The sequence below is a fragment of the Triplophysa dalaica genome, chromosome 14 (genome assembly GCF_015846415.1).
Source record: "Triplophysa dalaica isolate WHDGS20190420 chromosome 14, ASM1584641v1, whole genome shotgun sequence".
Classification (NCBI taxonomy): Eukaryota; Metazoa; Chordata; class Actinopteri; order Cypriniformes; family Nemacheilidae; genus Triplophysa; species Triplophysa dalaica.
This window is the reverse complement of record NC_079555.1, coordinates 1,376,592-1,399,746: the sequence shown is the minus strand read 5'-3', so window position 1 is coordinate 1,399,746 and position 23,155 is coordinate 1,376,592. Positions and strand designations below refer to the sequence as shown.

General features: G+C 35.8%; 1 protein-coding gene across 1 annotated transcript in view; it reads left to right on the top strand.

Moving 5' to 3' along the window:
- Positions 1-570: 570 nt before the first annotated feature.
- The window catches only part of myo7aa (myosin VIIAa), a 35,824-nt gene continuing 13,239 nt past the window's right edge, over positions 571-23,155 (top strand). The window contains 23 exon segments of the mRNA XM_056766341.1: positions 571-664; positions 3,362-3,431; positions 9,578-9,691; positions 9,860-10,012; positions 11,556-11,740; positions 12,233-12,354; positions 12,440-12,582; positions 12,669-12,782; positions 12,873-13,026; positions 13,140-13,216; positions 14,966-15,085; positions 15,166-15,308; positions 16,788-16,998; positions 17,166-17,301; positions 17,424-17,530; positions 19,506-19,643; positions 19,758-19,916; positions 20,323-20,415; positions 21,571-21,665; positions 21,779-21,863; positions 21,939-22,157; positions 22,263-22,580; positions 22,654-22,857. Of these exon segments, the coding sequence (XP_056622319.1) occupies positions 3,414-3,431; positions 9,578-9,691; positions 9,860-10,012; positions 11,556-11,740; positions 12,233-12,354; positions 12,440-12,582; positions 12,669-12,782; positions 12,873-13,026; positions 13,140-13,216; positions 14,966-15,085; positions 15,166-15,308; positions 16,788-16,998; positions 17,166-17,301; positions 17,424-17,530; positions 19,506-19,643; positions 19,758-19,916; positions 20,323-20,415; positions 21,571-21,665; positions 21,779-21,863; positions 21,939-22,157; positions 22,263-22,580; positions 22,654-22,857 (3,108 nt within the window). The 5' untranslated portion in view covers positions 571-664; positions 3,362-3,413.

Below are 23,155 nucleotides of genomic sequence, written 5' to 3'. Positions count from 1 at the left end.
ATTTATTTCTTTCTGTACTGTGTGTGTGTGTCTGTGTGTACATGTGTGTACATGTGTGTTTGTTAAACACTATGTATTTCTATATTGTGTGTGTTAAACAGTATTTATTTCTGTATTTTGTGTGTGTGTGTGTGTGTGTGTTTGTGTTTGTTAAACACTATTTATTTATTTCTGTACTGTGTGTGTGTGTGTCTGTGTGTACATGTGTGTACATGTGTGTTTGTTAAACACTATGTATTTCTATATTGTGTGTGTTAAACAGTATTTATTTCTGAATTGTGTGTGTGCATGTGTGTTAAACAGTATATATTTCTGTATTGTGTGCATGTGTGTTAAACACCATTTATTTCAGTATTGAGTGTGTGTGTGCGCATGCATGTGTGTGCGCATGCATGTGTGTGCGTGCGTGAGTGTGTGTTAAACACCATTTATATCTGTATTTTGTGTGTGTGTGTGTGTGTGTGAGGTGTCTTAACCCCCACACTCCAACCACCCCCCCCGCCGGTGAGGATCAGTGCTGGTGAATGAGACGAGTGTCACAGACGTGTTTTGTCCTCTTCAGCAGCTCTTCTGGTCATTCACGTCTACCTGCGACTCACCTGTGTGGATGTCTGTGTTCTGTCAGCTCACCTGAAACACTTACATGATCTTTTCCTGCAGTGTGGTGAGTGGACTGTGTGTGTTTTTTCACATATGATTGTTGAGACAGTCATTTTTATCGGATGTTTAAGTGTTTGGTGGCGTATGTCTCTTACATAAATCCACTGTGCTGATATCTTGGTGATGGTATCAGTTACTGTTTAATACCATGGTATCCTAATGGTGCAGTATTATTTACCATCATCCGTAAATGCTTCATCAAACAAAAGATTTCACATCATTTAATGATTAATTCCCACACTAATGGGACCCTTTTGTTGGCCTTATTTAACTTTATAATAAGTTAGAACGACATTTATAATGTCATGTACATGTACATTTAGAACTGCATCATTCTCTGATGTAAGATCAGATGTGTTTTAGATCGGTGCTGATGATTCATGACGCTGAGAAACGAGAGTTTTTATGTCAAAGCGTATGATGCTTGCTGAATTCAATAAGCTGTGCAGGTTTTTCTGACATAGTTTGTCCTTATATCTAACCCTTCAGTTATTTTGATCTATTAAATTCAGCTTAATACAAATATATGTCAGTTTGTGTGGTTGGTTAAAGACATCAGTGACTTTAGCATTTGAATGGTAAATTTGGGAGGTTAAAATCCTTCAGTAGTTCTTGACAGTAGTTCATGTGCTGCCTGAAGTTTGCTTGAATAGCAAATCTCTTTATTTATTTATTTTTTCCTGAGACTCTCTTGTCTTCTTTTGTGTGTGTTTTTTTTATGATTGCATTTGTGTTGAGTTAAAGAGAATAGTACAGTGTGTTTAAGAAAAAAGATAAATCTCTGGCTCGGCTTTGGATTACCGTGTGTGTTTGCTTCTTAAAATATCCACACGGCTCTTTACAGGTATTTTGGTCCTTGGGATTTTTATTTGTCCATTTGATCTCGTGTCCTGTCATTGGTCAGAACAGACAGCAGACTGGCACCCTGTGGATTTTGGTGGTCTTATCCTTCTACTGCATGTCAGCGGCACACATGCTTGTAAAAATCATATAGTCTAAAATTTAAAAGCTCAACCCCACATTCATTCAATATATTTTCAGCATTTGCACTCTCTTCAACATTTGTCTATGAGATATTTTGTCTTATCATTTGCCAAAAAAATTATGTCTCTACGCAAAACAAAATAATAGAGAATATCTATACAGTATTTATATAATATATCATTTTTCAATCTGTATTTTATATATATATATATATATATATATATATATACACACTACTTTTGATAATTAATATTTTATTATATTACTATATGACGTATATATACTGCATATAATATATATATAATATTATATATATATATATATATACTCAATTATAAAATATATATATATATATATATAACTTTTTTCGCTTTTTAATTTTTGCAAAAAACAGGGATTTGGCAAATCTGGGATTTTTTTTATTGTTCAAGGGAGTGTTCACCCAAAAAGGAAAATTCTGTCATCATTAACTCGACCTAGTTGTTTCATACCTGTACAAATGTCTTAGTTTGGTTGAACACAAAGATAGATATTTGGAAGCATGTGACCAACCAACCAGATCTCATCCCCCATTTACTGCCATTGTAAAGAAAATAAATACTATGAGACTCAATGGGGGATGAGATCTGTTTAGTTGTTCACATTCTTCCAAATATCTATCTTTGTATCTGACCAAACAAATGAATGTATACAGTTGATAATCATCCGATGAAGAGTCAATGATGACAGAATTGTCATTTTTGGGAGAACTTTCCCTTTAATATCTGTCAGTGAATACCAAAACACCATGAACAATTTGCATAGTAATGGAAAACATAAAAATGTCAAAGAATGTATCATAGTAATCGTCTTGGTTTAATTGGCCTGTGTGACTGGACCGTGATGTCTTTATTGTCAGATGGGAGGACGGGAGCTGGTGTAATTAGAGAGTAAAATATTCATGGCCGTATACACGCTGCACTATTGAACACATTTAGCCTGTTCACCTCAGCGTGTCCGCACCACATTAACCAGCTAGACTCACAACAACTACACAACTACACATACAACTGCAGCTATACACACATTTCATTTTGTCAAATCTTGACCGCGGTCTGTGGAGAGTCAGATCGAGATGATGATGATGATGTTTTTTCAGGGGTCAAACAGAACCTGCTTGACAGACGCAGAAATGTGAGGCAGCTCATTTACGGCGTAAATTATTTATCATGAGAATGTTTACAGCTTTTCTGCTCTGTTCACTTCTCCTGTTTGAAATTGTTTGATAAACTAAATGTCAACTGTGGCTTTTCACAGTTCATTATAATTTGAGTGTTTTATGTCTCTTTCAGTATCAGTCATATGTTGGCATGACAAAAAACAGATCTGAGGGTCTTTATTAGAGCATGTACGTCCATGTAATATAATGCATGTGTATGTTTATAACATGTTCTATATTTGACAGAAAAGTATTATATCAGTAACTTAACTAACAGCACTATAAAATATGAATAATTTAATCTGATGACCAGCAGATTCAATGATATGTGCTCGCTTTGCTTAATGTGTGCGAAAAAATAGAAAGTTCCTTTTAAATATTTATGATTAGACTTTGTGCACCTGTTGTAGCTCTTGTGGATATTTTGAATGTGTATGGATTATGTATTTCACCACTTTGAAACCTGTTTGTTTGTCACTTTATTGTTCAACTGATGTTCACTTGTGTGTTTTTTTCCAGGGTCTCGTCAGGGTACGTCTGATGTCCAGCAGTAAACACAAACAGCAGAGTCATGGTCATTCTACAACAGGTACACAAAGATTTCCTAAGACTCACACATGTTATTTTTAAAAGTGTAGCATTCCACTGCTGTTCGACTGAATGTGTCGTTCTTTGCGTGTAAGTCTTTACATCATTAGGTCTCTGGTTTGAGAGACAAGACACATATAAACACTCCAGAACTGAATCTGCAGGAGTCAGAGAAGATAAATACAGAAAAACTGATTATCTCTAATCTGATCCGGGTCTTGTCCGGATCACCTCACACACACGCACACCTACACACGTGAGAACAGTTTATTTGACTAGTTTTTTTCAGCTTTTTGTAATGAAGATGTTTGTACTATTGCTCTTGTGAGTCGTGACTGATGGTGCATCTGTTGTTTGTAAGTAACACAATCAAACCTTTGAAGCCTACATATTATTAAAAAAATCTAGAAACATTATCTTTGCAATAAACCAAAATTTAAGTTAAGACATTCGAATCTTTAAATAATTGGAAATAACTACATATAAAATAACCTATAAAGGAATATAGTGGAAATAATTTGTGTGGTGCTTTTGACAATTTCAATTGTAAAGAAAGAAACCAGAATATAGCAGCGTATACATAATTAATTCATTCTAAAATTACATTCACATAAATTGCACAAATAAAAAAATGAATTAATAATATAAAATTAAAGGTAATTAAAAATATGACTTAAATGTCCAGTGGATGAAATTTAGCGGCACCTTTCGAAACACTACGGTGGCTCTCACAGAACTAAGATGACGTCACGTTTTTCACGTTTTCATCACGAAAAAGAAAATGTAATTACCAAACACGTTCTGTAGAGCGAGCAGTATGTCCGTTTAGGGCTACCGTAGAAACAAAATGGACAATTTCATGTGAGGGGACCCGCTGTGTACGTAACTCATTCTAAAGGAATAAAAACATAACGCTTCATTGTTAGGTATTCATACACCTCTGAAAACATAGTTATATTATATTGCATTTCTGTCAATACATCGTCCGAAGAATTACACACCTTTAAATAAATACTGATTGTATTGTATATTTTGTTGGACTTGTGAGAACTAGCCCCCGTCTATTTATAAAAATATATGAATCTGTTATCTCTCTCCTAAACAAATCTACATCTTTCACGTTCATTCGTGGTGAAATAACAGTTCGTTTAGTCTTTTGTGGGCTTAATGTGTGTGTGTCATACACACAGATCTGTCTTTCTCTATCTCTAATCACAGCTGACAGCGACTCATTATTCAACAGCCAAACGCTGCTCATTCACACGGCCATCCATCCATCCATCCTCCCTCTGTCTGTCCTCTATCAGCTGGAGAAACAGGGTGGGAATCTTTATGTCCAGTTAAAATACACGTTTATAGAAGTCTTTCGTCGCTTTAGTTTTACATCTGGTCACCATGGAGATGAAGGGAAGGAGAGCACACTGTAGGTTTTTGGAGGGGTGGGATCCGAGAGTGCCCAGACTGAGTTACAAATATCCAACACTTATACAGGTAAGACGGCTCGCATATCATTAAAATGATGTTTTTGTAGATTTTATTTCGAATAGCAACATTATACTCGTATGAAACAATTCTCATTACCGTGTTAATTAAATCACTAGATTATTATCATATATGATATCATATATATATATATATATATATATATATATATATATATATAAGTTTAATACTGTTCTTGGACAATGAAATGCATGTAAAAGTTGGTAAATTAAAACATCTCAGGGTTGGTTGGGTTAACAGGTTTAATGTCACACAAATTCACTCTTTTAGAGACAGTTATTATCATTTTAAACTCCCTGTGAACCTGAAGCTGCGATCGTTTTTAGATCCGTATTTTGACGCATTTCGTGAAACGGAATTTTGAATGAGAAAAAATAGTGGGCGTGGCTTGTGATTTGATAGGATGTATTAAAACAGCAATTGCATTTTTAAATGAACTGGGTGCAGACTGACAGTTAAAGAGGAGGAGTTTACAGTTAATTTACCGTTTTTAACTGAACATTATAAGGGCACAAGAGTTTTAAAAAGAGAATTTATAAGCTATTAACAATAAACGCTGCAATATTTCAAGAAAAAAATGGGAATTGTAAATTTTTATTTCACTAGGACTTTAACCATTACTTTAGTATTACCATCTCTATCACCTCTTTAAATCAAAGGCTCCTAATTTGCATGAACTAATGAAAACATATTTCAGAGCCCCTCCAATGACATCATCTGCTTCACTCTCGGCCCACTCAAAGAAAGAAAAAAGTAGGAGGAGTCATGAGAACACGAACCCTGCCGCTGTGAGTTCAGTCATGCGCAGTAATGAGTCTAACATGCTCATTCTGACAGGACACAGCGTGTGTTGTTTTTCTATAAACATGACAATTGAATAGTTTTGTTTTATGAAAACAGTTTGAGAATGTGATCAAAACACATCAAAGCTTCATGTGATGAGAATGATTAACGGTTTAAATGCAAACGTGGTTAAATTGGCAATAACACTGTTCAGTGACTGTGTTTTATTGACTGTTGTCGTGAAGTAGCAGCTGTAGCTGTAGATAAATGATCTGTCTCACTTTGGTTGACCTTCAGCTAATTTTGCCATTTAAATGCTAATTAACACCAATGCAGAACATGATTTAAACCTGACGGCAGGATGAACGCGATTTAGTTTCCAGTTTTGGTGGATGACCTGATAGTTGAGGGTCAAAAAGGTCATTTATTATTATTGTCTAGTGTTCAGACTTAAATGCACTCCTTTCAATGCAAGCCTATGGTTTTTAAAACCTCCAGAAAACTCAACAAATATTTACTTCAGAAAATGTAAGTCAAAGATAAAACATGTGACCACCAGCAGGGGGCGACATTTAATAAAGTCTTGAGCTCACCGCGGGTTTAAAGGGATTGTTCACACAAAAATGAAAATTCTGTCATCGTTTACTCATCCTAATGTCATTCCAGAACACAAAAGAAGATATTTTGAAGAATGTCAATAGCCAAACAACACTGAACTCTATCGACTTCCGGTGTACGGACACAAAACCACCGAGACATTTCTTTAAAATATCTTTTTTTGTGTTTCACAAAGGAATGAGTCCGATACACACTTACAACCACATGAGAGGGAATACATTTTTTTGTCTTTTTGGTGGGTCTAGACTGAAATTCTTGTCCACTTTATGTGCTTCATCTGTTAAGTGCACTAAACATATTTCTGACTGATAAGGTTGAAGGAGCGTTTTGTTAAACAGCATCCATGTATTTTCATCTTCCTGACACCTTCAGTAGTAACTGTAGTGCTGTAGTATTGTTTGTGAGGATAATGCATGTCTATAACTAACACAAGCGTCACTCTTACTGAATAATTTACCTGCAGGCTGCTGTCTAACTCACATGTGCTCTCTTTAAACTGACTCACTGATAGCATGACTAATGTCACATGTTCCCACTGCATGAGTGCTAATCATGGATTGATATAAAGAGACAAATACATGAATGAAGTCACAGTAATATCTGGAGGGATGTGCATTAAATCTCAAAGACAAGCAGCTTTGGTGAAGTGATGGATGGATGAGCATTAATATTCACCTGTCAGTACAATATTGGAGTTAATGTATCCGATATAAAGAAAATATGTTTATGCTTTAAAAAGATGAAGTAAAATGAAGCACTACTTTTTTCTAAAATGATATAAAAAAAACTATGATAATCGTGGCCTTTGCAATGACATGAAATCATAATGCAAAAAAGTCCTCAAAGAGCGCCATCTTCATTCTCGTTTTACTTCTCATTACTCTGTTTGCAGTGAGTCACTTAGATGAATTGTTTTCCTCACTGTTGTAAGTCATTTTGGATAAAAGTGTCTGCTTAATGCCTCTATGAGGATGTGCGTTTTCCTTATGAAAGACGGAGCAGAAGACACATTTGTTGTCTTGGTTTGAATTATTTACATGCTCGGCGTTGCTAGGATTGTATCTGTGGGGCCGGCCGGCGATTCGACCTTCTCAGACGTGACAGCTGTGGCCAAACGGTGTTGGGTTCCTTTACCTGGATTGATTTGCCTTAGAGGATATTTAGTTAATTAAAAAGCTCCATATTATCCAGGGATGAGCTTCCACACCTGCACATCATCTCTCCACCAACCCTTAGTGTACACGAGCTGAAGGAGACAGTGGAGACGCAGGAACATCAGTAACCAGACAACAATAAAACACTGAGATCAGAGCGGCTGAGATCAGAGAGGTGATGTAGATTTGGTTTCCTGTGACCGAAGGAAGCTGGTCTGAAGATTCAGGTCCCTTGTGGGGACGCTTGTGTTTGTGTGTTTGAGGACGTGAAGCAGACGGCTTGGAATCTTCTGGACATATCTGGTGCGGTGGAAGTGATCATCTGAATGTGTGGCTTTCTGAGGAGGTGCAGGGTCTCTCAGGGAGTTTTGCGGTTTGAATGGATTAAAGTTGTGGAGGATGTACAAACGGCGGGATTACGTTGAACTCTACGACAAAGATGAAGCGAAGTGGGCTTTACTACGGAATGTCAACACCGTGGTCAAACACACCACTCTCTTACCGGTATGATAGCTTTTATACACAGGGATGTGTTTTCTTCAACCTTTCTCTGGAATTGTCTTAAGGATGATCTCTGGACGACTGAATTGAATTATTGGTTGTGTGATGAGGGTGGTTGGTTAACATTTAACCCTTTCATGCATGCATATATCACATTTTTTATTGTTTGTGCGTGCAGGCGTGTGTGTTTTTCAATCAGGATTTTGTGGGTATGTGTGTGTATGTGTAGGTGTGTGTGTGTGTGTTTGTGTGTGTGTGTGCGTGTGTTTAAATCAGGATTTTGTGGGTATGTGTGTGTGTTTTTCAATCAGGATTTTGTGGGTATGTGAGTGTATGTGTGTGTGTTTTCAATCAGGATTTGTGGGTATCTGTGTGTATGTGTTCGTGTTTTTCAATCAGGATTTTGTGGGCTTTTGTGTGTATGTGTGTTAGTTGGGACCTTTACCTCGATGCACACCAACTCATGTGGAATCGTGTCAATGTGAGGACCAAAATTGAGGTCCCCACAGGCACAAAAGCTTATAAATTGTACGAAACGATAATAAACGAAACACATATTTTTATACATATCTTGCATATTTTACACAATTACTTTTGGTTTTTGAGAGATACTGGAGTTGTCCAGTGTGAAATCTATACTTGAAATGTTTGCATATTAAATCTACATAAATTTTAAAGAGTAAAGATTTCGTTTTATTGCTTTGAGGGTCTTTCGTGGTTTGAAGCTCGGAAGTAAAAAAACAAATCTATACCATCTACACATTCATGGATGACATCATGGTGTCTCCTCTGCACTGTAAATTAAATTAAAAAGTAATTTTACAGATTTTTTTGTTATTTTTTACACATTTTCAGTAAAATGACAAAAAACAAAAAATTTAATGATTTTATTTACAAAGTAAATGTTATGTTATGAATACATCTTATTGTTCTACATTTACATAAACTTATAAAAAAGTCATTACACATGTAGGTATATAATAGTAAGATATTTTATATATATATATATATATGGAACCCCGTGGAAAATCTGTAAAAAATAACAGAAAAACTTATTTTTTACAGATTTTCCACGTAAAATGTCAAAAAGCGAAATTTTAAGTGTTTTTTACAGATTTTTTATGTATTTTAAAAAATATGGGCAGTTACCGTAAAATTACAAAAGAAGACCGCAAATTGAGAAAAATAGGGGAAAGTGTAGTTTTACAGGGAAAGCATCCCAGCTGCTGTTTTTATCAAGATTTGTGAAATACAGTCAAAAACTATGAAATTACAGAACAAGACAAGACATTTACAAGAACAATTTGGAACTTTATATCCTCGTTTCCTATAATTTTACAGAAAAATAAAATTTAAAATTTTTGATGTATTGAAAGGTTCGACCCCATAGAAAAACATTTTAAACATATTGCTATGCTGAATGTTGATTCTATCAATATTAAGGAGTACATAGACTGTAGAGGACTTGGATGATATCAGACATCTTTGATTTCATGGGGTCTTTCAATGATTTTTGGATCATGTGATGTGGTCAGACGTGAACGTTCCGCCCCCTGCAGTGTTTACAGAGGGTCTGAATGTGTTTTAGGGCGACTATGTTTGGCTGGATCCGAAGACCGGTCGAGAGTTTGAGGTCCCGATCGGAGCCGTGGTGAAGCTCTGTGATTCTGGACAGATTCAAGTCGTGGATGATGAAGGAAATGTGAGTTATTGATTATCATTTGTGCTGTTGTGTTGGTAATCTGGGCTAAAGTGTTACACTTTTTTGGAATAGTTAAACAGTTGGTTTATTGATTTACAGGCTTTGTTAAAAGTTATTCACATGAACACACAAGTGCGAACGTTGTGAATCTGGATTTTTTCATCTCAGGAACACTGGATTTCCCCCCAAAATGCCACCAACATCAAACCAATGCACCCGACCTCCATCCATGGGGTGGAAGACATGATTCGTCTGGGTGATCTGAATGAAGCTGGCATCCTCCGGAACCTTCTCATCCGCTATAGAGAACATCTCATCTATGTGAGTCTCACTAAACCGCTGATGTCTTTCATTCATGCTTTGTTACTTTGTTACAAGTAAATGTTATGAATACATTATTTTTTCTACATTTACCAAAAAAAACTTTATGGAAAAAGTTCATGTTTATAATAGTAAGTTATTTGTTCTCAATAGTAGTTTGCCATTAGAAAAGTTTTTGGTTGTTCTCGAGTTCTGTATTGTTCTGTTTTTAATAACGGTCATGTGTTATCCGCTCTGGTTATATTCTCTCTGCTCTTTTCTGGGTCTTAAGACTAACTGTGGTGGTCGGGTAAGTGTTCAGACATCATGTCATGCGCATGACTGCTGGCTGTTCATTGGCTCACTCTGAACGAGTGTGTTTTCATTACGGTGCTTCATTTCAACATGGCTGTCAGGTCTGAGCTTACGACATCAATACATCACCACTGTAACCGCAAGATGTTCATGTGCCATTTACTGTCATCGTGTCTGTTCATATCTGCATGTTGTGTCATCTTCTAAAGTGTTTTTGCTTCTCACAAGCCTCGTGTCAGTAATACTCCTGAAGTATGTTAAACACCCTGTAAAATGCAGAAATATCAGTGACTTTCAGTTTTTTATTGGGTTAGTTCATCCCAAACTTATTTTTTCATTATTTATTCACTCACGAGTCATTCCAAACCTGCATGACTTTCTTTTTTTTTGCAGAACACAAAAGAAGATATTTTGAAGACAGTTTCTAACCCAGCAAATTGAATGGACACAAAACCATTGCAAGTGAATGGGGGCCTTTAACAACATTCTTCAAAATATCTTCTTTTGTGTTCTGCTGAAGAACGTCATAAAAATGACTAAATGATTTAAAATGACACGAGGGTGAGTAAGTAATGACAGAAATTGTTTTTGTGGGTGAACAATCTGTTTAAGAATTTGGGACCCCATTGACTTCTGTTGTACGAACACAAAACTACTGAGACATTTCTCAAGATATCTTCTTTTGTGTTCCACTGAATAAAGAGTAACATAAAGATTTATAAACACATGAGGAGAAGAAATGTTGACAGAATGTTTTTTTACTATTTATGCTACTTTAATTAAAAAGTTTACAATTTAATATAGGACTTGTTATAGTTTCATTTTTTCAATTTTGTTGTAGTTTTATTATTAATTTTATTATTCATATTTATGTTTAGATTAGTTTTTTAGTCCTTTTGGTATTCCCTTTAGTCATTTTCTTATATTTTAAGTTGTTATGTGTTGTTATATTGGTTTTTATTTCCTGTTAATAATTTTAGCATTTTAATCTTTTAAATGTTATTTTAAAAAAACATTATATTAGTGTTTATACTTTGAATTTTTGTTTGAATTTTTATAAAACATTTAGGCCTATATTTAAATTGATTTCAATTAACATGCACGTTTAACACTTTTAGTTTAATATGTGAATGACAGAATTTTGAATTGGATCCCAGAGAAGATGTTTCATCACATTCATCCATTAGTCCATCTGTACAAATCATTTCTGCTCAAGTTCTCATCCGTGTTTTTTCTCCTTTATCTGTAGACGTACACAGGGTCGATCTTAGTGGCGGTGAACCCCTATCAGCTTCTGCCCATCTATACAGCAGATCAGATTCGCCTCTACACCAACAAGAAGTTTGGAGAGATGCCTCCACACATCTTCGCCATCGCTGACAACTGTTACTTCAACATGCAACGCAACAACAAAGATCAGTGCTGTATCATAAGGTGCGGACCTGTCGTGACGTCTGTCCATCCATCCGTCTGCTGCATGGATGTGGTGTGAATTAGTGTTAAAGAATAATCTACATTTAATTGTGACACAGATGGATCTCTAGAGATGAGATTATAAATATGCATCTATTAAAACGTGAATAAAAAAGCATGTGAATGAGCAGATTGTGTGGCCATCTTTAAGAATCTGCTGAAAACACATGTCTTCCGTCAGAACCTTACCGATCAGGTCTGATTTCTATATCTTTTCTACTCTATCTATATATATAATTTTGTTTTAATAAAACTTAGCTCTGTACACTATAGTAGGCTTTGTGTTTTTATTGCACTTATGCTTTTTGTTGTCCTTATGTTGACCCAATTGCTTTCACTGTTTACCCAACTTTAAAGTCTCTTTGGATAAAAGCGTCTGCTAAATGACTAAATGAAAATGTAATGTGCAACATCAAGAATATTGACAGATTTGTCCGTGCATTTTCCCGTCAGTGGCGAGTCCGGAGCTGGAAAAACAGAAAGCACTAAACTGATTCTACAGTTTTTGGCCGCCATCAGCGGACAACACTCCTGGATTGAACAGCAGGTACTGGAGGCCAACCCCATCTTAGAAGGTAACACAATCACATCTCCGTCTAAAACATACTGAATCCAGGACCAATGTCTTTGCTGGACTAATATGATGGCTTTACCCATCAGCCTTTGGGAATGCCAAGACCGTCCGAAACGACAACTCCAGTCGCTTTGGAAAGTACATCGACATCCACTTCAACAAAAGAGGAGCTATAGAGGGAGCAAAGATTGAGCAGTACCTTCTAGAGAAATCCAGAGTGTGTCGACAGGTGTGAAGGCCTTTAAAACACATTCATTCTACTGCATTCAAGCCACGGGTATAAAAACAGCGTCTTGTTCTTTTCAACTCTTGTAGGCTCGTGATGAGAGGAACTACCACGTTTTCTACTGCATGTTGAAGGGAATGACTGAAGACCAGAAGAAGAAACTGGGTTTGGGTAAAGCCACGGATTACACCTATCTTACTACAGTGAGTTTGGATTTACTCTACATTTCTAGGAGTATATATCCTGTAAAGTACGGATTTAGCCAATATCAACTTCTTGCCGTCTGATCTCAGGGAAACTGTACGGTTTGTGACGGTCGTGATGATCAGAAGGAATACTCAAACATCCGATCGGCCATGAAGGTCCTCATGTTCACAGACAAAGAGAACTGGGAGATCTCCAAGCTCCTCGCTGCCATTCTGCACATGGGTAACCTGAACTATGAGGGTGAGTTTACATGCACGTCCAGGTTTCATTTCCCAACCGATTCTTGTCATGTGCTCAATGCAAAATTTTGTTGCTCTGACGGGTGTTCAAATCGTAATGTGTTTGTTTCACAGCTCGCACGTATGATAATTTGGACGCCTGTGAGTTGGTCCGCAGCTCAGATCTGACCACAGCGGCTGTTTTGTTGGAGGTATGAGTCTCATCCAGTCATTCTTCACTAACGGGTTATTACCTAAAAAATGGTTTGTAGGTCCGTTCTGTTTAAAATAACGATAAATGCAAAAAGAAATAAAGTAAAAGGAACACTGTGATGAAATTGATCTTTGGTTAAATCAAATAAGGGAGATTGTAATTGAAAAAATGTGAAAAGAATAAATCTCTGCTGTTTGTCAAACATGTTGTTAAAGATAATTTAAAGGTTTTGTATGCATGTCTTGTGTAGGCTCGTTGTGCTTGTTGTTTAGACTAAAGCTCAGCATTCAACCATTCGTTGAGTTTTAGCAAAAAGGTAACACAAAACACGTGAGCTTATTGAGTGAGACCCAAGAGATTGACTGGTGTAGTCAAAAACAAGAAAAGGACAACAAAACAGAAATAACTGATAAATCTCTACTCAAAATTTTGCTTTATTTATTGTCAGCTTTTTTTAGGACAGTACGCATCTTTTGTATATTGGACATTCGTGTTCAAGGCCTGTAGTTTTTTTTAACAAATCATTTTGTCCAAAAAATACCTTTATGTTGTGCCATCATGCACCCAATATTTTCTGCCGTGCTGTAAAAGCAAATATTGTATAAATACATCTCTCACGGCATCACATCTGGACTCATTTTATTATTATTATTATTCATTTTATCTGGCAACTCACACTTTTGGCTATTGTTGTTGCACTTTGAAGACAAATCAGCTTGATTGTGTAAATTTAATTCTATTCCACCTTAAGAAATCAAGGTAATATGAGTTTACATTTTTTTGTGTTTTAGGCCCGGTTACAAAGACGAGGATCAAATCTAGACCCAGACTAAAATGTCTGAATAACTTGACCAGAATTGTCTTAATATATGTCAGTGCTATTGTTTTGTCTCAAGATGCACACCAGTAATGATTTTATATTAGCCAAATAAATATCTTAATTCAACTAAGGCATAGTCCTGGCGTAAACTAAGCCATGTTTGTGAAACAAGGCCTAAGTGTATTTAGGTGCGACATCAGTTCAGTAGGTTTGAGCGCCCTCTTGTGACCAAAACGATAACATGCTATTCCACCTTTTTTGATTTAGTTTATTTATATTGACCAGTGACGCACAATAAATAATCGGCATAATAAAGCATATTGTTAGTATCAGACTGCATGTCTTGAGACCTGTTAGACTTGTGGCTATTGAGAAAACCTTTCTGGGAGAACATCTATAATTTGTTTATTAAATAAACAATATACCGGAAACATTAAAGATTCTTGAATTAGTGAAAAGTAGGCTAGGTAGATGATTTTCAGGAGAAAAAAGAAATTTCAGTCTCAGGAAATGTTATATTAATATTTAGGTACTGTTTATCGACCAATATATCGGTTATCGGCTTCCATTGTTAAAGAATTATTGATTATCGTTATCAGTCAAAATTGATATATCGGTGCATCCATAATTTTTATTAAATAGTTTTAAGTCCGTTTAAGTTCATTCTGGATGTTTGTTCTGACATAAAAACTCTTCTGTATTCACTCAAGGGCACAAAAAGTAGAAATGTTTATTAAAACACATCATATACAAACATTTAAAAACATGATGCGTTCACATGTACACAATATGACATATTTCTGTTACATTTATTAACTGATAAAGCATTTGATGATGGACAGTTCTATAATTTTTGTAAAATGTTTGTAAATGTAATAATCTTCGGTAAGATCAATGTGATCATCGAGGGTCCTTTATTTTTTACAGGTGGACTTTAAGGATTTGATGAATTGTCTGACCAGTCGAACAATAATAACTCGTGGAGAGACTGTGTCCACTCCTCTCAGTATAGAACAGGCTCTGGATGTGCGAGATGCGTTTGTAAAGGTAAACACTGAAGTCATCTCTGTTGCGTGTCCGGTGTGATAATAAAGATATATGACATCAGATGTGCGTCTGTCATTTAGGGAATATACGGCCGCTTGTTTGTGTGGATTGTTGAGAAAATCAATGCAGCCATTTTTAAACATCCGTCCCTGGAGCTGAAAACTGTCAGAAGATCCATCGGCCTGCTGGACATATTCGGCTTTGAGAACTTCACTGTTAACAGGTAAAACACCACAACAGTCTTCAATCTCTTACATGACACACAACCACAGGTATGATTCAAAATCCTGACATTTGAAATGCTAGTACTGAAATAGTAATAATTGTTTTAGAAAAATTATAAAAAACATTGAAATTGAAACCCAAAGTTACATTTTATGTGACCATGGACAACAAAAGCAGTCTTATGGGTCACTTTTTAGTAATTGATATTTTTACATAATCTGAAAGGTGACTAAATTAGATTAAATAAAATTGTTAGAATAATACGATATCTGGCTGAGATACAACCGTTTAAAACTCAGGAATCTGTTAGTGTGCAAAATTCAAAATATTGAGAAAATTGCCATTGAAGTTGTCAATCAGGGGCACTGTGACAGGACATCCACTCACACAAATAAAGTTTTTATATATTTAAGGTAGGAAATTTACAAAATGTCTTCAGGGAACATGATCTTTTCTTAAGATCCTAATGAATATCCTAATGGCATAAAAGAAAAATTGTTAATTTTGACCTTTACAATGCATTTCTTTTTTTTACTTAAAATGTTCCCATGCTACTTAAAACTGGTTTTAGGATCCAAGGGTAACTTATATTTTCTTCTTACTGGTCTATATATTGTGGATTCTAAAAAGGAAAATTAAGCACTTTAATCAAATGTAGCTTATTTAATAACTAATTATATCTTAAATAATCAATAATATTTCATAATAAATAATAGAATGTATCAATTAATTTGTTTTAATTAATTTAGATTTTATTCTAACACAAAATAGAGATATAAAGACATTTTTCTGAAAGGGTTTGGGTATAGGATTTATGTGTTTAGGGGACAGAATATACAGTTTATATAGTAATAAAGTCATTATGTTTATAAAAAGTTGCCATCAAAAAAAAATCCAAAATACCCTAAATCTAAAGGTACTTAAGAGGTTCTTCACAGTGATGCCATAGATTAAGTAATTTTGGTTCCACAAAGAACCATCCTGCCAAAGGTTCTTTAATGAACCATTTCTTTCTTACATCACAATGAACCTTTTTTAAAACCGAAAGATTTGACAGATGTTAAAGGTTCTTTATGGAGAGTGTGTACAGTTATCTTTATAATCCTGTTTTTACTGATCTGAACAATATTTGACGTATTCCTTTTTTATACTTGCATTCATTCGATCTTTTATTATTTTTTTAAATTTTCCATTACTTTTAAATCTCATGTTGAGTCTGAATGGTCGCAAACACATTAAGGTTTTTAATAACGTCACAGGTCGATGTTATCCAGAGGTACATTTCCAGTGTCTGTGTTTGTTGAGACAGAGCAATGAAAGTCAACTAAGATTATTTAATAAACACACTTCATCTCCCGCCCGCTGTTCTCATGCTTGTGTAGAAGCGTTAACTTCATAGTGTGACGCAAAAATACATTTTCCTGACGGATGGAGTTCGGTCCAGTTTTGTTATAATGCCACTCTTCCTCTCCTCCAGTTTCGAGCAGCTCTGCATCAACTTTGCCAACGAGAATCTGCAGCAGTTCTTCGTCCGTCATGTCTTCAAACTGGAGCAGGAGGAATATAACCTGGAGAACATTAACTGGCAGCACATCGAGTTCACAGACAACCAGGACGCTTTAGACATGATCGCCATAAAGCCCATGAACATCATCTCACTCATAGATGAGGAGAGCAAGTTTCCCAAGGTGAGAGAGACGAATGCTTCACATGTAGACGATTTCATCGGACGGTAATGCCTGTCAGGAACTTCTGTGTTTGGTTATTATATAACAATTGATTTGACATTGCATTTATATGAATATTTGATTGTACTTCAAATAGTGTGTTAATGTGTTTACTTCTTGTGTTGAAGGGTACAGACACCACCATGCTGAACAAACTCAACTCTCAACACAAACTCAACACCAACTATATTCCTCCTAAAAACACTTATGAAACACAGTTTGGCATTCATCACTTTGCGGGTGTGGTGTACTACGAGACAAGAGGTCTGTGTTCTTAACATAATCACTTGAATTGATGGAGAAACAGTTATCTGTTGTATTTGATGAGCAGAATATTATGAGTGAGTATGGTCATACATGTCTTCTTGGTCATGGTGTCCACGCAGGGTTTCTGGAGAAGAACCGAGACACTCTTCACGGCGACATCATTCAGCTCGTGCACTCGTCCAAGAACAAATTCATCAAGCAGATCTTTCAAGCTGACGTCGCTATGGTAACGCCTCCAGCTCATCTCTCTAAAAGATGTTTAGAAGGCCAAAACTTCGCATTTCTTTTATTTGATACACATTAAGGATCGAGTCACAGTAGATATTTTTCCTCTGTCTTTCTCTGTGGTCGTGAAATATGAGAGCAGATTTTATGTGGTTATGTGCAGGCTTCACACACCAGGTTCATTTATCAGCTAAAACTGTGCTAGAAGCTCAGAAGCTTCTGTCATCACTTTCTGTGTATCGTATTCAATGTATTAATGTGTTCCATTATGAGCACTAGTTTTACTTCGAACAGACGTTTGTGGGTTTTATATTAATTTAAGATTTTAGATAACGCCCCTGCTATACAAAATAAATAAATTAAAACATCTGAAAGTGTCTTTTAAAGCACAATTTATATTTATTGTAATATAACATGAATTGTGATCAACATAAATAGGAAGTAAATAAATAACAACTAAAAAAAATTTGTAATAAAAATGTTTCTAATTACGTACTCATTGTTTGAAAATAACAACGCTGAAAATAACAGAAGACTTTCTCAATAATACTGTAGTAGCTCATTAAACGAATATTTGATTATAATTATTATTTAGATAAATGTCAATGAGAAAGTGTTTTCCATTTTTTCAGAAACAAATGTATAATAAAATGCAATGTCGCTTTGGATAAAAGCATCTGCCAAATAGATAAATGTACAATTTTTAATGTATATGCAGAACATAGGGCCGCCGCACAAGGGGGGGGCGCCATTGTGCCAAAATATTATTTAAAGTTTTTTTAGGAAACGTAATTATATAATGTGTTAATTAAATACAGTTATACAAAACATTTCATTTACATTTTGTCTAGCATTTTAAATGAGTTCAACAAATATATTTAATTCAATCAATTTATTATGTCAACCCCTCACTCTGTGACAGTCACATGACCAAATAAACGACGGAAAATGAGGACAAAAAGGTCAAAGTGAATAAATATTGCGATATCATTTCATCTCTGTAAATCTTTAAGTTATTTAATGTTGCATGAGAGATTTGATATATTAATGTTAATATCAGTTCACCTCCACATAATCTGAAACAACGCGATGACTGACAGGATGACAGAGACAAGAGCGCAAAATGAATGATATTTTTTCTTTCGAAGAAAGTGAGTTTATCTTTGTTTTACTTTAATGATGTTGTGATCAGTGTTGGGTGTGACTAGTTACTAAGTAATTAGTTACTGTAATTTAATTACTTTTGCCTTGAAAAGTAAAGTAAGGGATTACTCAAATCTTTCCAATAATTTAACCTGTAATAATTTAATAATTTATACTTTAATATCTATGCTTTAATGAAAAATTTTCAAATTTGTGTTACTTTGGTCAGTTAATATTATACTACTTTATGTAGTTTTTATTATTTATTTTAATAAATGAAAAGGGCAATTTTATGTCTATCCTTGAATCACTTTGATCACTTTGAATCTAGGTTGATTTAGGATATAGAAAGTAATTAGTAACTAGTAATTCATTACTTTTTCAGAGTAACTTGCCTAACACCGCTTGAGTTTCATAAAATATAAACCAGAAACAAAAAATTATTAAAGTAAGTGGAAAATTCAAAGATCTTTTATTTATTTGTGTTATAAGGTAGGTTATCCGTCTTATTTCGTTTATCAATAAAAGTTTTATTATAAAGTATTTCACATAGGCTACTATTTTATTGTTGTGTTTTCATTAAATATTAACGAATCACAAACTACGCATTCCTTTAAAGTAAGTTGGGAAAAAAGACCTTTTGTTTATTTGTGGTATACAACACAACAAAACTGATCTCACAGACCCCTCAGAAAAAGTTTTTTTATCTATGAAATAAATAGACAAAACATATAAAACAGCAGATTTGAATGAGGAAAAAGTGAGAAAATATATTCGTTTAATAGACACTTCAAACATCCTGAACGTGTGTGTGTGTGTTTCCTGATGTTCAGGGGGTGGAGACCAGAAAGCGTTCACCGACTCTCAGCAGTCAGTTCAAGCGTTCTCTGGAGCTGTTAATGCGCACGCTGAGCGTTTGTCAGCCGTTTTTCGTCCGCTGCATCAAACCCAATGAGTACAAGAAGCCCATGGTGAGTTCAACCTGTTCAACCTGTGTCTGAGAAATAATGTGAAGTAATGTGTTATGTGCGCCGTTTCAAATGTTGGACATTTTGTTATCTGACCGTACTTTCATCTTCTTCCAGCTCTTTGATCTTGAGCTGTGTGTGAGGCAGCTCCGCTATTCTGGAATGATGGAAACCATCCGGATTCGTCGGGCCGGATATCCCATCCGTTACACTTTCGTCGAGTTTGTCGACAGATACCGTGTTTTGATGCCGGGAGTGAAACCTGCTTACAAACAGGTGGAAGATCTTGAAACTCACTCTTTCTAAACGTTCTAATGTTCTACTATTGTATTTTTCAGATGAAGTAACATGTATTTCGGATATACACTTTATTCTTGAAATGTTTTAATTTTGATGTAGTTGTCATCAGTCATCATTAAACTAAGAGGCCGATTACAAACTTGCAGACGATTATTTTCACTGTATCACCAATGTCAATAATACCACGTATCCTATACATTTATATATGCTGTATAGATGTATATTTTTTGTTTAACCTTATGTGTTATGAAACTGTAGAAATGCATTTAAATTTCTATTCAATTTTTTGTTTAGAATTAGTTTTTTGTACAGCTTGAATCAGATTAAAATGTTAACATTATTCTTTGTTGATTACACGTGTTGTGTGTGATGTGTTTCTCAGGAGGATCTGAGAGGAACCTGTCAGCGGATTGCTGAAGCTGTTCTGGGACGAGACGATGACTGGCAGATGGGAAAGACCAAAATATTCCTGAAGGTATCGGACCTCAGCTTTATCTTTTCAATGGTTACTGGAATAGACCTTAACAGAACATCTGCAGGAGCACATACAAGAACACATTGTTTATTGACACACGCTTAAGTCATGGAAATATCAGATCATTTTATGGAGTCATGTCAAACTGAAACTGGCTCAGGTTTGTTTTGCGGGTCCGGAAACGCAGCCCTCGGCCAAAGGTCAGAGATCAGGAACTAGTCAGTGTGAGTTTTGGTCTTTATCATGTCGTCCAGCTCTCTGAAACAGGAAACCTCACTCGATGGGAAGGAAGAGAGGATGGTGTCATGTACCCGCTGACTGCTGACAGGACATGAAAACACTAAAGGATTATGACAGATAGAGATCAATATGAGGCTTGTTCACAACAATCAGATGACTAAACTGAACATTACTGTACTGTAAAACATTCCATATCGGTTCAGTTCTGAATGCTGATTGGTCGATTTGGTCTTCCTGCTGTGCTAAAATAAACAATTAGAGATAACTCAAGTGTTCCTGAAGATCAGTTGGTAGAGCATTGGATTCTGGGTTTAATTCCTAGAGTACACGTGGAGACCCAAACCTGCAAATATCTAATAAATAAATAAAAATCTTTGCAAATATAAACCAGCATATAAATGATATTAAAAATGTCAAATGTAATGATAGGAAAATTCATAAAAGCCATGAATGACTTGATATAAAAAAAAAAAAAAATTGCGTCATCAAATTTAGTCCAGAATTTCTTATCATTACCTTATTCCTTGGATTTATTTTAGATTTTATTGTTAATAACATAGTTAATAATTATATACAATTTTATAATTGTATTTATTTAATAATAATAATAATAAACTGTACGTTTAATAATTATCAATCATTTGTATATGTTTAAATATTTATTAATACTTATTCTATTTGTTTTATTCATCATCAATGAATTTTTAATTATTTTTTATATTTATTTTTCACCTGTGTATTTTTTTCAATATTTCCATAATTCTTTATTTCTGTATTTTCCTTTTTGAGATTTGTGCTCATCCTTATATTTTTATAACAGTATGTAGGAACTGACACCACTCTTTACTGTATTATAGAAATAACACAGTTTCTCAAGTCTTGTTGTTTTATTTGGATGTCTCTGTATTTTGGCAGGATCATCATGATATGCTTCTGGAAATTGAGAGAGATAAAGCCATAACCGACAAGGTGATTCTCATTCAGAAAGTGGTGCGAGGTTTTAAAGACAGGTGAGGTGTTAATTTTGCATACGAAGTCATTCAAACGTTCATCATTGCATCGGTTTGCGTGATATAATATTGCTGTTTTAAACAAAAATATGTGTATTCTTCTCTTCCCACAGATCTAATTTTCTGAAAATGAAGAAGTCGGCTATATTTATCCAGAAGACATGGAGGGGTTATTTCTGTCGGAAGAATTATGGCGCGGTAAGTCTAAAAAATGTCAAGAAGTTTGTACACCGTTCATTTGTGTTTCTGAACCGGTTGTCTTCTGTCCCGTAGATGCGCGCTGGATTCTCACGTCTGCAGGCCTTGTATCGATCTCGTAAACTCTATCACACGTACCACATCACAAGACAGAGAATTACCCTGTTTCAGGGCGACTGTCGAGGGTTTCTGGTGCGCCGGGCCTTCAGACATCGACTCTGGGCCGTCATCACCATCCAGGCCTACACCAGAGGCATGATCGCCCGCAGACTTTTCAAGAGACTCAAAGGAGAGGTGAAGATTGCTTTTTAACCGTTTTGTTCCTCGAATGTGTCTGTTTTTATTCTGTTTAGACGACCAAACAAAAATGCATTGAGATGTTTTCTCTGTGCGTCTTAGTATCGACGGCGTCTAGAGGCGGAGAAGATGCGTCTGGCAGAAGAACAGAAGCTCAGGAACCAGATGAGCGCCAGGAAGGCCAAACAGGAGGCTGAGAAGATGCACCAGGAGCGTTTGGCACAGCTGGCACGAGAGGACGCCGAGCTAGAGAAGAAAGAGAAGGAGGAGGCGAGGAGAAAGAAGGAAATGTTAGATCAGATGGAGAGAGCTCGGCACGAGCCCGTCAATGACTCTGAGATGGTGGATAAGATGTTTGGCTTCCTGGGCACAACCAACTCTTTTCCTGGTCAGGAGGGACAAGCACCGGCTGGATTTGAGGTGAGGACGAAGCGTTGGTGAGTTTGCTTTTGTTTCAACTGAGGTCTTGAGCGTGTCACCGCATGTTTTTCAGGACCTGGAGAGAACACACAGAGAACTAGAGGAGGAGGATCTGGATGAAGCTCTTCCTCTCCCGGAGGAAGATGAGGAGGACCTGTCTGAGTACAAATTTGCCAAGTTCTCCGCTACGTATTTCCAGGGCACGACCACACACACTTACGTACGGCGGCCGCTCAAACAACCTTTGCTGTTTCATGAGGATGAAGGAGATCAGCTGGTATGTGACCTGCGACCTTTTCAACCTGTACCTCAGAGATGACCTATTTTCGTAGGCTGACCCGGAAGTTAGCACCGTGCTGGTTCCCTCGACCGAAAGCCTGGGCATTTTTCTCGTAGACTTTTGGAAGATCGCAAAAAAGAAGCTCTATGATTAACAAAGGTCTATGATGTTAACACGTTTTGTCTATTAAGATAATCATTACAAATGAACACCACATTTGTTACTTTTGAAACCGAAATACAATCGGCAGAAGTAGAACGCTAACATGGTGCTATTAACATATTACACTTAAGGT